This window comes from Schistosoma haematobium, chromosome ZW, assembly GCF_000699445.3.
Source record: "Schistosoma haematobium chromosome ZW, whole genome shotgun sequence".
Taxonomy (NCBI): domain Eukaryota; kingdom Metazoa; phylum Platyhelminthes; class Trematoda; order Strigeidida; family Schistosomatidae; genus Schistosoma; species Schistosoma haematobium.
Window position 1 is genome coordinate 46919344 of NC_067195.1, and position 18072 is coordinate 46937415.

General features: G+C 30.6%; 1 protein-coding gene across 1 annotated transcript; it reads left to right on the forward strand.

Moving 5' to 3' along the window:
- Positions 1-1619: 1619 nt before the first annotated feature.
- TFAP2D_2 (Transcription factor AP-2-delta) lies at positions 1620-17063 on the forward strand (the record flags this gene model as incomplete). The annotated part of the gene is made up of 4 exons (XM_012939556.2): positions 1620-1885; positions 4528-4646; positions 14906-15053; positions 16502-17063. Coding segments are annotated over 4 exons (1095 nt in total), but the record flags the coding sequence as incomplete, so codon positions are not given.
- Positions 17064-18072: the final 1009 nt, after the last annotated feature.

Sequence of the window (18072 nt, forward strand, 5' to 3'; positions counted from 1 at the left end):
CTGTCCAGTACTTACAGCTTTTCAATGGTGGTCCAACATCAATCGATTCATGATCTCAATCAAAAACTTAATATTCTTCACGACCCCATACTGATAACCTAAATTTATTGGCTCCATTACTTAAACTTTTGTAATTCGTTTATATCAAATAATTAGACATATATTCTAGATCTGAATAATCTGTAAACAGCAATGATATGTATGGATTTTTTAAATCTAAAAATTAGTTTAATAATATTACATTTATCTAGCCCGTTAAACTATGATTAAATAATCGTCCTTCACAAAAATTACTGCATATGAATCTCATGATTAAGTTTATTTTCAGAGTTTTATCTTGTACAGCGGTAGATAAAAGATTGGAGTTCTTTAGTACTTTTAAGAAAAACTGTCATTTTCAGGTTTCACTATTCATAACCAGTTTTATAATTTAGATAACTGAGATAAGGCAACAAATAAGCTAATCTGAATCTCAGTAGAAATAAAGAAAACTTTATGTCATCACTTTTGGCATATTCTTGAATATGTATGCCACTTCGTAAACGGTTTATCGGCGATAGATAATAAACGAATACCAAAATATTTTATGGTCTATATAACGAGCTTACCTTAGCCACAAAACCATAAAAAACCAAGAGGATTTGGACAGCTGTTTTGTTTTAGTATCAAACACAGCAACAGTTAACACTCGCAGCCCCACCTAGGACTGAGCTGGGGACACAGCCATTGTGACCGGCGCCTGACATTTAAACCGCTGGTTAACCAATGAGTAACATTTATGATATTGATCAATTTGCGACAATCCATGAGAATCTCCCAAAGTTGATGTTAAAGGCTTTCTCTCCCCTAACGTAGTTGAATTTCACTGACCATGGTTTCTCATTAGAACTCTGTAAGTTAACCCTTCGAAATTAGTCACTAGTTAGCACATGATGATCAATAGTGTAAGGGGTTTATGGACTACATTAAAATAAGTGTGAATTACTGGATGCTGACTCAGTGATTTAAAGGTTAAGCACTAGACAAGAGATGAGGTTTTCTTGGGTTCGATCCCTAGTGGGGTTATGAATATTCATCGTTGAGTCCTACACTCGTACGAAACAGTTGTCTAATTCTTCTTGTTCTTCGGCGGTTTTAAGACCAACTTAGTTTGTATAGCAAATTATAAATCAACCATTTACTTGGACTCCGTAAATTAAAAATACTAAAGCAGGTAGTTTTTCACCATGCCCTAATTTCATCAGTCAAATCGTGGAAACCGTGGAACACTAAAACGTACTTTTTTCTAGTTTGAGACTTCGCTTCCTTGCAAACTGACAACTCAAATTACAAGGCCCATGAACACACTGTCTATCTAGAATCTAATGGTCTATGTTTTCGGCTTCAGTGAACTAATAGAAATGCTGTTCTCATTCATTTTCTTTGGGGCAGAACTACGTTACCCTCGACGTTACTTGCCTGACAGTTCTTCATTATTATTTCTATAAGTTGTATGGCATAGTTTTTGTGTGGAGAACTTGGTAAAAATAAGAAGCATCGACAAAATTGTCTTGTCTTAGTTTTGCAAAAATTAATTCAGTAAATGACTTTTCATATGCGGTATTATATTTATTTGCTACCTGAATTTTTTCTTAGAAAGTTTACGATATAAAACCTTATCTTCTCATTTCCTTTCCATTGAAGCAATCAGATATAAAACAGCTTTAGATGGACGAACTGATTTTATTCATGCACCGAGCCCATCCGATATATTTTGTACTGTTCCTGGACGTCTATCATTACTCAGTTCAACTTCAAAATATAAAGTAACTGTTGCGGAAGTTCAAAGACGTCTGTCACCACCAGAATGTTTGAATGCTTCATTACTTGGTGGTGTTTTACGCCGGTAAGTTTCGCAATTAAATGTCAGTTTGATTTTTCTTTCAAACATATTTATAATTTCAGAAAGGATTTTTGTGGATATTAAAGTAATTTCAATAGTTGAGATCATGAGTCAATTGAAGCTAAACTCATGATCTCAACTACTGAAATATTTGTAATTGTTATCATTTTACTGGAAATAATTATGAATTGTAACTGGAATACTAACGAAACAAACTAAAACTTTACTTTTCAATAATAACACACAACATTATAGAGACTACTGTAAAAGTGAACTCTTTAAATTATGAATGAAAACACTAGTATACTACCTTTTTACAAGAATAAAAACAAAGTAAATGACTTCAAAGATCTGTATCCAATTATATTTAATATCTAAACATTTCAAATAGTAAGCACTTTATGGTCTGTTACTTATTTATTTGTGAACGATTTGGTCGTACAATCTTTTCCATAATCACTTATGGACAGGTGAAAATTTTAAAATCGACTAATTTATTACCTTGAATAAAAATTCTGAGTATCATCTTCAGAGTAATAAATTGACAGTGTTATGGTAGGTCATCTATTGAAACTCAGAACTAACAAATGTTTATTTTCGTCGTTTTACTCAAAAATAATTGACAAAATACAATGAGCCCCACTGATTAACAATCGGAGACCAGAGAGCACTAAATAGCATTCGATCTTCACGAAGAAGGACTTGACACATATGACACTGATCACCACCAAGTGACCAATCAATTGTGATTACATCTCAGTCCTACAGGAGGTCGGTCGCGGCCCAGATAGTTCAGTGGTAACGTCTCTGACTGTGGAGCTGGGTGACAGGTGATTGAATCCGTCAAGGAGCACCAATTCTCTTAAGATTACAGGTACACCTTGCTGACGGGTGCCAAGTAGCACGAAACACGGGTCCATTGTTTCCTGTTGACTACCTCCAACCACCATCTGAGCACTGAATACAATTATGCCATCCTAGTTTGTAACATATCAACAATGTACACCTATAGTCATTGAAAACCTGAATCAAAAGTATATTGTCCATTATCCTGACATCAACTATTCTTTTTTGCTATTTGATCTAAATGTTCATAGTTTAATGTAAATTTCATTGAGATATATTCATACTCAACAGATGTTCACTTCAAATTCAAAATTTTACACAGCAGGAGATTATATTATTTTGATCATTCGATCTCTTGCATCAATCATATTCTTTTCTTCTTTATTTTAAAAAAAAATGCGGATTATGCAACTAGTCATTTTATTGTTTTAAGTGGCTCATTAGAGAAAAAAAACTATATATGATCATTGTTTTGAAATAAATAAAAATTATTCAATGCCTTCAGGGTTTTTCATTTTATATTATCAATCTAATAACACTCTAATTTATTTTGTTGTTGTTGTAATAGTCAAACATCTCTAACATAAGCACATAGACACTCGAAAATAAACTACTTAATAAGTAAACTGATTGGTTACTGTGTGTTCATTTTAATAATTTATACTTTGATAAATGTTAATTAGTCAATATAAAATCTCGTAGATATTTGATTAATAAATAAAATATGTCCTTTGAATAATAAGACAGTAAGGAATAATGTAGTTTGTTATTCATTGAGATCAAGAACCGATTGATGTTAGACCACCATTAAAAACCTAGAAACACTGGATACCCGTTCCGTCCTATTGTAGGACTCCTCAGTATTGCACACCCGGGATTCGAGCCCACGGCCCTCAGTCTCGCGTCCGAACGCTTGACCTACTTGACCACTGAGCCGGCATCCAATGGTGTTGATGTCTAACCTCAACCAGTCTAGGAAATTGCGTAACCATCTTCCATCGTACTGAGGTAAATACCTGTCTCTACCTGATATGGATTAGCTCCACTGGTTACAGCTTCTCACTAGAACTCCGAGAATTCCCTCACGAAGTTAGTCACTAGTGCGCACATGTTAATTATCAGTATAGCGTTGTGGAAATTATTAGACTTAATAATCTCCACAAACCTATAATGATAATTTGCTATTCATTATGAACATAGCATTTAAAAATGATATCCAAATAAAGCAATTTTATATAAAATTTGATCCGTTCTTTAGTATGAACATAGAGTTTCTAGATTATTTAGTGTAATAAATAAATCTAACCTCCAAACAGCTTCAAGTCAGTAGTTTTAGCTTGTATGCAAGTTATTAGGCACGATGACTGAAAAGCTTTCAGTGTTATTTGACTTACACAATCAGTTCAAGAAATTATAGTAAAAACTTCTATTGAATTTATATTTTAAACTACTACGATCTTTCATTTGGTTGATCTGATTCAATACCATCTATACATCTAAGACTCATATCAGTTACTTCTATTGTTTCTTATGGATATTTTATTGCTATTATTCAAGTCTCTTTGACGTAGAATGAAGTGTGAATCTATTGATATGATTTATTCCATTAAACTAATTTTGTGCAAAATAATATAAAGTACACTTAAATACAATATTTATACTAAAAGTATGTACCATTAGATCGTGGGAAATACGTTTATAAAGAAATTAATAGCTTCAAGTCATAAACTTTACTGAATGTTCCAAAATGAAATTTAATAATGATCATCATATTTACTTTTTGTGACAAATTTCATCAGAGCAAAATCTAAAAATGGAGGAAGATCATTACGTGATAAGTTGGACAAAATTGGGTTAAATTTACCAGCTGGACGACGAAAAGCGGCAACAGTTACTCTGTTAACTTCACTTGTTGAAGGTAAGTGCCTTTTTTATTTTTGATTGACTAAATACGATATAAATATAACATTTGCATGCATTTCATGTATGCACCATCAGATTTATAATTAAAAACTGTTAATATGCACATAAATGCAGTGAAATTTGGGTTTGGGATAGAATAATGACTGCCAAGTTATTAAATGAATTCTTCTACTGCATTTAATAATTAATTATGATAAAAAGCTGACAAAATCATATAACATTAGTTTATTTAATGAATGATAAATTTCTAATAGGAACTTGAATGTTCCTTCTTTTCCACACTAATCACTCTCTGTTTTTGTTTTCTTCTCTTCGATCTTCTTAACTTTCTGCCTCCAGGTATTTCACTTTCGATCGACGATACATACTACTTATATCTGTCGATATCAGTAGCACACACCACAGTATATGTATAAGTTATTCACTGTAAACTTATATTTTTTCCTGTTATGAAATTGGAGTAAATGGTCCATCTTTCATTAGCTAGTACTCAGCTTCCCATCACTGACTTCTTCTAATCATCCTGATAGTATCTAACAAAACCAAATAGAAACATGTAAATAATCCCACCTACAATTTGATGATTAGTCTACTCATTTATTGTCTAACAAAATAATAATCAATGAACCGTAATAAACAAGAAAAAAAGATGGGTATTTCTATTCTTCACCTGGTTCACATATAACACGTGTTTTCTTCCCTGTATAAGGGTGTATACCTTAGTTCCATAAAACAAACATGATAAATTCAATAATTATCACGTTAAAGTAATTACATTTCAATTTTATATATAATTGAAATAATTTTAAAATGAGAGAACTGTGAAAATTTCTATATTTATATGTTTTACAACGACATTCTACCATCGGTGAGGGATGATTAAAATTTTAAAAAATAAAGAAAAATCTCTACTTTATCTAATTTGTGATGATCAAAAAGAAAATGGATGAAATAAAAATGAGAAAACAACATATGATTGTTTACAGGAAAACATGTTTCTGTACAAAAAGATAATAACGGATAAGAAGAGACAAAAGCAACATCTAACTTGATAGAACATTATGCATTCATCATCAATCATTCTAGGTATAAACGAAATCAGTATTGTACTCCAATTATTTAACTGACTTGAAGTTATGAAAGAATTTTTTTCGAAGTGTTTGCATAACTTTTGTTTATAAATTGTTTTTAATAGAATTTATTAAACGAACTTTAATCACAATTGGATTGATGAGCTGATATTTTTTGATTGAGGTCATAAATCGATTGGTGTTAGACCACCATCGAAAACCTGGGAGCACTAGACGGTTGTTTCGTCCTATTATGAGACTCCTCAGCAGTGTGCATCTAGTTGCGGGATTTGAACCCAGGGCGTATACTGATAATTACCACGTGCGCACTAGTGACTAACTTCGTGAGGGAATTCTCGGAGTTCTAATGAGAAGCTGTAACCAGTGGAGCTAATCCATATCAGGTAGAGACAGGTATTTACCTCAGTACGATGGAAGATGGTCACGCGATTTCCTAGACTGGTTGAGGTTAGACATTAACACTGTGGGATGCCGGCTCAGTGGTCTAGAGACTAAGCGTTCGGCCGCGAGACTAAAAGTCCTGGGTTGGGATCTGGAGTAGGGAATCGTGGGTGCGCACTTCTGAGGAGTCCCATGATAGGACAAAACGGACGTTCAGTGCTTCTAGGTTTTTAATGGTGGTCTAACGTCAATCGATTCATGATCTCAATCAAAAACTTAATAATTTCCACAACCCTATACTTGTGATATTTCTTGGTAGATTTTAAGGTATTTCTAAGTAATTAACATACATAAATTGGATTAAGTCTGAAATGTAGATTTTGTTTTATATTTAGACTGTTTAATGGTATATTTTCTTGGCTTCATAGACTGAACAGAGGGAGTATAGTTTTTGTCCAGTATATATCGGTTATAGAACTGAACTTCAATTACATTTAATTGAAGTCATAAACAATCTAACGGTATTCCTTTAATTTTCAATCTTTGTTCCAAAATAACAACAAATTCGTTGAATTAAATAAAATTAAATATTAGAAAAGATAAATTAGTTATTGGATTATTTGGGACAGCTCTAGTTGAAGGAACAATTTATTTGTTTGTTAATTATCAATGAATTTGAATTATGTACCTTGTCAGCCAAATGATTTCATGAGTTTGTTTAGTTAGATCATTCAGTTGACAGTTCAAAAGAGGATCTAGTGTCAAATATATATACATAGAATTCAACTGTTTTAATAAATTTATTGTTTAAAAATGTTCACTCAGAAAAAGGCGTAATTTCAAATACTAAAAAAGTTATTTCAATTAATAATTTACTGAAATTTTCATAAACCATAGTAATTATCCCAATTATTTCCTTTTACTTAAGTGACCATAATGACTAACAAATAGATAATTTATCATGCCTATGATAATAGTGACAATTATTTTTTCTTTCTTTTTCTCTTCATTCAACTCTGTAATTAAAAAAAGGTAGAAAAAAATTGCGAGAAAATTTCAGAGTTTCATTGATTTTCTCCGCCATTTAGATCTGTACGTCTGTAGTGTTCAATTCTAAGAGATAATTTGTTTTACCTATCAAATGAATAAGACATGAAATAGACATATTTAAAACTGAATCGTTAGAGCTTATAAGTTCCTGTTGTAGTCTACAATTAATCAGTCTATATTGTCAAATCTACATCTTAAACAGATTGCTTTGATATAACCTTTAATCATAGTGCTTCACTATATTTGATATATGACTAGTAGGGAAATCCAGAAAACACATATCATCCGATTTACTACCTTATTAGAGTGAATTTTTACATTTGGATTCTATTGAAAAAGGTGATGAATATACTGTCTTTTTAATGCTACACTCTTGTATTAGATGGAGAAATTTTAAGTGACTACAAAGCAATATTATCAAATATTTCTACAAACGTAAGCAATGTAAATAATTTTTAGTGCCTTTGTCAGTGATGCTTAGTTATGATAAATTATTTAAACAGTTGACGGGAAATAATTTGCTTATAGTTTCTAAAATTGTTATCCTTAATCAACTAACATACAGATTTAGTTTATCTGATATAAATTTTATGTTTAAGTTAGTACTCTTTACCAGTTTCTTCGTTCATATTAATACTAATGGTTAGGTTTTTGACTTTAAAGTGAATTGAAAGTGATCTTACGGACTCTATTAATAGAATATACTTGATTAGTATGTCTATGAATAGATTATTCATAAATATTATTTGACTAGAAGATGTAACAATTAGTGCATATCTGAAGCCATATTATTAGATATTAGGTACTAAACTACCTACTAATGTGTTTACAGTTACAATTCTATCAATATAGGACTTTTTGGTAAATATTGTTATATTTTCATAGTCTAAATTATGGAACGAAAATCTTGAGTTTATCTCAAGTAGAGTCGTGAAAACTCACTGCTGAACAATATATGAGGATGAAATAATTGTTTACTGCTTCCAAGTTTTCCGTAGTGACATAGTTAAGATCAATAAATGGTATAAACTATGGAATTTTCATTTTATTTGAAATGTAATGTTAAACTACATGTCTATTAAATTAATTGAATATTACATACATATTAAAAATCAATTCATTAAATAGTTTATTTAACCTATTACCCTCATACTTGTAGGAATTATTTTACATAGGTCCTGTAAACCTTTCTCATTTCTATTTGTCTTCCTAACTTGATGTGGTAATTTAAAACTTATGTCGTCTGCGAAATAAATGCAGCCTGTCTACACTAGTACTGAATAAAAATAGAACTATTCCATGCTATTTTTTTATTTTCACATGCCAATCAGATTTGATTTATTTATACGGTATATTTAGAGTTGTTCAACTGGAACTCCTCTCTTAAAGAAATATCGAGCCATCTGACGAATCACTGTACTGTTGTCTTACGCTTACTTTAAGATTTTATAACAATGCAAATACGAACTGACTGGCGATAAAAACTAAGAGACATTTGGTTGGAAGTCAATACTTGAATAATATCATGCTAACTAAAAAAATTTAAACTCTAAATTTAATTGTAAATGAAATTACATCTATCATAGGAAGAAGTTCAGAACGAATCTCTTTTTCTTTGTCTTCTTCCTCTTCTTCTTGGAAAATCCACCTGTTGAAAGTAGCATAGATTAGTGAAGAATGAAATTTTTTAGATTTGTGTAATCGTTGATTGTTTCTTCTCCTTTGTTTATGTACCAATTATAATAATAATAATTTTCTACGTGAATTGTGTCTAATGGTTTTAATATTCATTTTATAGATTTTTAACAATATGAACTTAAAATCTTATATTTATTCAATGGAAATAATATTTGGGAAATATTATAGACATTTTATGGTTCATTTCATTGATGGTACCGTTGTGAAATGACATTTTCTTCTTCTTACTCTTTTCTTTGCTAAATTTTACTAGAACTACATAAATTAACTAAGACCTATAGAAGATGTAAAGAGAACATCAGCAGAGAAAAACAAAAGGTTAAACTAAAACTTAATGATTAAGATAATTATTAGGTGTCAACTAATCATCCATTAAATTTCTTTATTTTTCTTTGGAAATATTCATTATTCCTCAAAGTGAAAAAAAGTCATATATATGATTAATTATTCAATTCAATGCTCTGTTTCTTCTTTTATGTTTTTCAATTAAATGTTATCTGATATATTAGTTGATATAATTCTATCGATAAAGTATTCTGAATCTAGGCTTTGTGTGTAGCTGATTTGCTTCAGCATTTAGTACTAAATCTATGTGAAAGGCTTTCTCTTGATTACATTTAACTAATTACCTTTACTAAATGTTAAGTTCTTTGAACTAGTAGTTACAAGGTAAATATATCATTAAAATTTGATCAAAACGTCGGTTATTATCCAGTAATCAATATTAAAAGGCGAGACCACATTTTAGTTCAATAGGATTTTGTTCACTATAAAATTTACTTAATTTTAACGTAACATTTTTTATGTATAACTATCATCTTTGTACTAATGTAATGTGACAGATAGCATGAATTTTGTATTAATTCTGACCAAATGTTATGTTTGTACTTCCATTGTAACAGTTATATGTGACGCTCATTTACTAATCATTAAATGTGAGTAAAACCTATGCACAAACAGGTATATATGCTTAAAGTGATTGTCGTGATTTTTTAATGGTAAATTAAATATGCTCCTGCTGTTAATTTCTACGTTTTTTTCTTGTCATACTAATCGTACTGTTTTCTTATTTCAAATATCAGTTTCGTAGATGACAACAATTGTATTTCTTGATAATGGTGAAGAACTATCGATCTTTTAATCGGATCCTCTTAGTTAAAATTATACAAACATCTTTCTGTTATATACTAATAGGTGTCAGAGTTAACTAATCTAATATATTGTAAATCAACTCGAAGCTTTAAAAAGAATTATAGAAATCATTTTTCTCTAAAACTTCATCTGGTTCGTTGATCATCAGTATAAAATTGTGGAATTGTTAAATCCCATTAAATCATGAATCAATCAATGATAGTCCACCACTGAGAATTAAAAAGCGTTGTACATATGTTTCGTCCTAGTGTGAGACTCCTCAGCAGTGCGTATTCACGACCCTGCACACTGGAATCAAACTCAGAACTGTCAGTCTAATTGTATTTAAAGAAAAATGACAATTCTTCTTCTTACCTATAAATTAATTTGCTTGATTTTGTAAATAAACGGAAATGTTTAGTGTTTTCAGTAAATGAAATAGCTGACGAGTAGTGGTTACAGTAGTTTAGTTTTTATACTAATAGGTATTTTCATCACTAAAAACGTGCATTCACCAAGCTTATTCTTTCTATATGAAAATCTATACCGTTTCATCTAAAATATGTATTTAGTGTATGGTAAAATAAGTTTCTTTCATTTCGTCGTGAAAGATGTAACTGTTTATTTTCTTACGAAATAACTCGATATATCTCAAGTCAATAAGTGTGTAAATTACGCAAAGAAATGCCTGGAAAATAATATGGATTTGCTTGTATCCTTTTAATACCTCAACAGTGTGAAATTTTCAGCACTCTAAGTGAATCGTAAATTCTGAAAAATAAACTGGATAAATATATAACAATGTGTACTATATTTAAAGTGAGAATATAGTGTCGAAAATGTTAACAGTATATTTACAATCTATTGGTTAGTGAGTACTGACCAGTGTTATGTTGGTCTAATTTATTAATGATGATAGAATTCTATCTCGCGGAATGAAACCCAAGTTCAAAGTTTCTCAGCAACTACCTTTAATCATCTGATATCTCAGTTTAGTACATGCGATGCTTCATCACTTAGCTTGACGATCACATGATAACCTACTCTATAGAATTCGATCAGCACTAAGAGACTAGACATACATAAAATTTAATCACTACTCAGTGATCAGTCGATGAGAATTTACCCCTCCTATAGGAAGTTAATCACTGACCAAATACTTCATTTTTAATGTTCAATACTATGAAACAAAGACACATACGTTTAAATTGCACTGTGATAATTAGTTCCATTAAGATTTCAGTGAAACCTTTTACTGACAAGTATCAATCAACACAAAACATTTTGGTTCAAGTTTTCCTTAAACTACCTAATGTTAATAATATATATATAATTTAGAAATTTCACTGGTTGAAATCATGAGTGGTCAAGTTGGTTAAGCGCCTGGCGTGAGATTGATAGGTCCTGGGTTCAAATCTCGCGAGGAGCGGGATCGTGGATGCACACTGCTGAGGAGTCCCATACTAGGACGAAACGGCCGTCCAGTGCTTCCAGGTTTTCCATACTGGTCTAGCTTCAATTGACTCATGATTTCAACCAGTGAAATTTCTAAAAAAAAATTCGTCTCAAAACCCCTTCTGACATATAATTTAGTTGATTAGTTTAATATTTAACATAACAAATTATAAATAGAATTCCTATGGAAACTTAATTTAATAACAGAATATTGTACATTGTTTCTAGGATCATCAATTACTTTTAATACAAAATAAAGTTCATTTCAAGTATATAAAATTAATTTTTATAACTTAAAAATATAAAACAAATTAACCTGTAAAAAACAATTTCAAAAAAATATTTTAATTGTTATCTTAATCATTACGTAACTATGAAAAACATTGAAAAATAAAAACAAAGAAATTGAGGTTAAATAAGGTGAACATAAAAGAGAACGGTAGTTATAATAATAATAGTGGTGATGATGATAATAATGATAATAAAAATTTTAAATAGTAGATTACTATTACCAATTATTTTCAGAATGGGTTTAGTGGAGATTGTGGTAATTTCAATAGTTGAGATCATGAGTCAATTGATGTTAGCGTACCATTAAAAACTTAGAAGCACTGGACGGCCATTTCGTCCTATTGTGGGACTCCTTAACAGTGAGCATCCACGACCCTGACTCGCGGGATTCGAATTGACTCATGATCTCATCTATTGAAATTATTACAATCTCCACGAAACCCCTTCTGATATTAACCAACATGTGCTCACTAGTGACTGGTTTCAAGAGGTATATCCTGGAATTCTAGTGGGAAGACGTGACCAACGGAGTTCAACCAGGTCTGTTATGAGATAGTAACTCACTGATGACAATGGTTGATGTGTCGCTCAATTCCATGGATTAGTTGAAGTTATACATTAACACCGTTGGATGCCGGCTCAGTGGTCTAGTGGTTAAGCGCTCGCGCGCTAAACTAGTACGTCCTCGGTTCGAATCTTGCGAGGCGGGATCGTGGATGCACACTACTGAGGAATCCCACATTAGGAAGAAATGGTCGTCCAGTGCTTCCAGGTTTTCCATGTTGGTCTAGCTTCAATTGACTTATGATCTCAACTATTGAGATAATAATTATTTATCTGAATGACGTGTTACATAACATAGTATTAAGTTCGATTATTTTTCTGGAGAGACTATAATTTATGGACGAACCAAATAGGTATAAGATAATAGGTTTCGGGTTTTGGCGCGAAATTCACTCATCCATTTGACTAAATACAGTTTTGGCATTATATCTGATATCAGTTCGTGATGAAAACCCTTAAAATAATTCTTAACCTTAACCATCAACTGTAAATCATAATTCAAATTCCTCACACAGGTTTATAACCCTCATTTAGTCCTAGTTATTAGATGGACACTCAAGGTCAGTCTAGCATCGCTTAAAAATCGTCCATAAATTATGGTCTCACCATTTTTATTTTTTTATATACCAGTTATCAGAAAGTAAAATGTTTTATTCATTTATTCTCTATGATTTGCCAGTAATGTATAAAATGTAATGATAACTATTTCCTTTTTTAAATTTTTAAACTTCAACAATTACCATTAGAAATTTAAGAATCTATTGAATAGGATTTTTGTTACAGTTTAACATCGGCTTAACCATAATGAGGATAATATAGTTATTACCAGTGGTAACGGATAATCATCTTACTAACTTTTAAATCGACTGACGTTCGAAATGCAAACCACTAAACTGTGACTTATTAGCTTAAAGATGTAGTACTTGATAAGGTATATAGAGGTCATAGAACTTATACGGTACGAACTCATTGGTATACACTTCTGGCGAGCTCCATAGTGAAGTTTTGTATTGTTCAAATGATTAGAATGTGTTCTTAATGTTACTTATAAAGTTATTTCATCTCTATATTTTAACTATTAGTAAAGAGAAACAAAGTACTATGTAATGCTGAGATGCAAAGAAAATGATCTTTCTTCTCATTATTACCAACCTTAGAGTATTGATAACAATCGGGATTGTGGCTATTCAGTAATTGTTTAGAATCAGATCGCTATAGTAAAAATAGACTCTTCTTTGTCCGATCCCATCTTATCTCATCCATAAATATGTATATACACCCTAACACACGTATCCATCAGTAAAATTAACGGTTCACATAATCTGTCATGTGTATTATGATGAATTAGTAAGATGTAATCTGTATACAAAGAAAACGTTGGTTACTAACCGGAATCGACTTTATTTTCTAAAAGAAAGATTTAAAAACAAAAAGAATAAGATGGTATATTTGTCATTATTTCATCAGATAGAATTTCATAACTTTAATTAATATTTGGAACAAAAATATTTATATGATAATGCGTGACTATATTAAGATAATTATTATCATTAAGATGATATATATAAAACAAATGTTTTACTCTCCTACATAATTGTACAGTAAAAGTTTATGACTTTACTATATTGACAACCTGTCATACTGTAGAAACTATATGATTCACTGAGAAAAATATGTAGGATATGAAGACTAATTTATTTTCAAAGATAGTTTTTATATCAAGAGTATATCTTTATTTAATGTAAGTTAGTGAATAAGAAATTTCAGAAGAAACTGGAAAGAAAATATTTAAACATACATTCTGAATCTTCAACTTGTATCAGCTTTGTGATCAATATCGTGTTCGGTTAAGCAATTATTATTATTACTTACAATAATTGTTGCATTCGTTTTCATGTTAAACATCCATCAGGTGAGTTCCAAAGAATTTCGGCTTTCACCATAAGACGTTGCTACTGTTTTGTAAGAATGCTTTTTAACGCTCAAGGCAGATTTTAAATGATTTTTACCGGTTGGCACTTTTCAAAATGGTTCTTATTTAGTAAGTAGAGTTTCTTGGCCTATATCTAACCCTTTTTCATTGTCTGGGCTTAAAACTGGCATTAACCGAAATAAGGCTCCTGATGGTTCTTCAGAAAACATAACTAAATATTTATAACGTTCTTGATCTGAATCTTTAGAAAATATTATTTTTTATACTGTTATCGACAGATAAACTAATTAAAATGAGAGTATTACAAGTTTAGATTGTGAATGATAATATAAGTTTTGATTTGAATGGTTCCACAATATCTTCAAAAGTTTCTAAGATAATAGTTAAATTTATGATCACAGATTTGTAGTTACGGGCTTTAGACATTGATTAGTTTTGGATAAATGAAGTTAAGAATATCCATTGTTGTTTGGATGTTATTAAAATAAGTTTTATTCCATATTTCTGGGAAAAGGCTAATTTTATTAGAAAACAATTCATACATCTTAAATTTTGAAGATGAATAACAGTACATCATAGTGTAGTTAAACGTTATTCATGTAGTTTGATAATTATTTTATTTAAATAATGTATTTTAATATTTTTCTTTACTAAATGCAGGTGAGGCTATTAGAATGGCTCGTGATTTTAGTTATTTATGTGAAAATGAGTTTCCACATAGAATATGCGCTGAATATCTTTCACGTACTTTGAATGGATGTGATTACAGTGATGTGCAAAAGAAACGAAATCAAGTAATCTCAACAAAGTAAGTAAATACAACCATCCTTTTATCTATCCGTTTGGGTAACAATAAAAGGAATCGAATTCTCAGAATTCGATATATATTCGAAAATATCTCACATCAAAAGACTATATCAAGTAGAGCATCAACATAAGGCCTAGGTGTCTTGAACAGCCTTCTCGATAGAGTTTGGAATTTTTTTAACATTTAGACAGTCCATCTTCGAAATATTGCTAAAATATTTCATAAAGTCATTTCAACTATTAAACATAATTGTTAGTTTAGAAAACAATAATACAATAACAACATTAACACCATTGGATGCCGGCTCAGTGGTCTAAAGTTTAGGCGTTCGTATGCGAGACTGATAGGTTCTGGGTTCGGATTTCGCGAGGCGGGGTCATGGATGCGCAGTGCTGAGGAGTTCTATAATAAGACGAAACGGCCGTTCAGTGCTTCAGGTGTTCCATTCTGGTCTAGCTTAAAATGACTCATGAATTCAATTATTAAATTACTACAGTCTCCACAACACCCCTCTCTGATAATTATGTCTTTTCCATCTACTTAGTTATCTAACTATTTGTTATGTTTTTTTACTAATTACTAAACATACCAGAAGAATAAAGTTAGATTTCTTTGCCGACATTTACTAAAACATGCATAACATGTCAGTCTTTTATGACACACATAAGATATGTTGTAGATGCAATAATTCGACTTGTAAAGTATCAGTGGAAATATTTACTGAATTGAGATTACTTTCCTTATATATAATCCAAACAAATTATTTCTTAAAATTCACAATATCAGTGCTAATAGTCAAAGGTGAATAAATAAGCATCCTTATCGTTAGTTTATATAAAGAATTTTGGTTTCTAACACTTGATGGTTATCAGAGCACAATAAAAATAAGTATTTGTATCATTAAAGGTAATATCTACCAGAAATGTGCAATGGTTTGGAAACTAACCTGTTTGGATTGTTTCTGTGTTAGTAGTGAGCAACTATACTGATGTGCCTGTATTTCTTTGTGGGTATCAAACGAACAGATAAAAAAATTAGAGATACAATGTAACGTGAATGTTGTATGTTAGTTTTTTTATTTGAACCTTATCGTTATAATGGTCTATTTGATTTCATAAAATAAGGAAATAGTTGAATTGATTGAATTAAAAACTTGCTCATGAATGTCAGTTCCAAAACCTAATCGAATAGATCTTATAAACTAAAACCGTTGGACTGTTGTCATACGTACATAAAGGAATTAAAACCATTATTTATGTGATACTCAACTAGGATATGATAAAAAATGAGTTAACTGTTTATTAACAAGTTAGTAGCTAAGGCTATAAACTTAGTTCACAAAATAACCAGTAATGATTAACTTCTATTCTTTGTGATTAATTCATTGAAATATTGAATAATAAATTTAAGAAAAATTAATTGTATAATCATTTTATTAATTTATATAGACAAATGTTGGGTGAAATCACTGATTTATTAACAAAAGACAGAAGTCCACTTGCAGTGAATCCACTTCCACCAAATCGAACAACAAATTGTCTTGATGTTACTACACAAAAATCATTAACTCATTTCAGTCATATAACACATGGATTTGGTGGTTTAACATTAATTAGTGCTTTAAATACATTTCAAACAATTCTATCAGATTTACTTAAAATTTTAAATAAAGACAGTCAATCAATTACTCATTCTACAAATAGTTCAACTATATATACAGATAGACATACACCTGTAACTTCAAGTATTTGTCATCATCATCAACTACAACAATTTTCAAATAATACTATATCTAATACTTTAAATGAAGCTCAAACATTATCTTCATTATCTTTGACAATTAATACAGATCCATTAAACAATAATAATAATAATATACAACGTAGAAAATATATTATGCAACATATGAATGAAAATAATTCATCAGATCTAAGAAATATTATATCTATGCAAAGAAGTAATTTAGACAATGAAGTTGAAAATGGTACTAGTCTAAATGGAATTAGATAAATTGAATAAACTGGTGATATTTATTATCTTCACATTTCTTTTTTTAAAATATTATAACGAAATTACCCTACATATTATTATTATTATTTTTTACAGAGAAATTGTCAGATGAAAAATGCTGTAAATATATATATATAGTAATACTGATAAATTAACTGACTGTTCATTAAAAACTAATTAATTTGTCGACTTTTTTTTAATTTTGTGGTTAATAATTAAGATTACATAATTGTTTGTTACTTAGAGGGTGGTAATTCGAAAAAAGTAGTAGAAAATAAGTAGGATGTTTCTTCAAATCTTGATCTAAGTTGGTTGAATAATATCAGAAAAGAAATGATTAAAAAAAAATTAGAAGCTACTAAACCGCATGAAATTATAATTGATCTAATTTCCAAATATCAGTTCAATGAATATATAGATTAGACTTCAATACAAAGGTTATGGAAATTTTTTTCACGCTTAGGATCTTTTCCATCAAATGTGTTACATACATACATACACACATACTTACTTATTTACTTACTTACTTACTTACTTGCTTACTCTCTTACTTGCTTACTTACTTACGCCTGTTACTTCCAATCGAGCATAGGTGGCCGACCAGCATTCTCCAACCCACTCTGTCCTGGGCCTTCTTTTCTAGTGCTATCCAATTTTTGTTCATTCTCCTCATGTTTGTTTCGATTTCTCGGCGTAATGTGTTCTTTGGTCTTCCTCTTTTCCTTTGACCTTCAGGATTCCATGTGAGGGCTTGTCTTGTGACGCAGTTGGGTGCTTTCCTCAATGTGTGTCCAATCCACTTCCAGCGCTTCTTCCTGATTTCTTCCTCCTCTGGGATCTGGTTTGTTCTCTCCCACAGTACGTTGTTGCTAATAGTGTCCGGCCAATGGATCTGAAGTATTTTGCGTAGACAATTGTTGATAAACACCTGTATTTTCTGGATGATGGCTTTTGTAGTTCTCCAGGTTTCTGCCCCATACAGTAGAACTGTCTTGACATTTGTATTGAA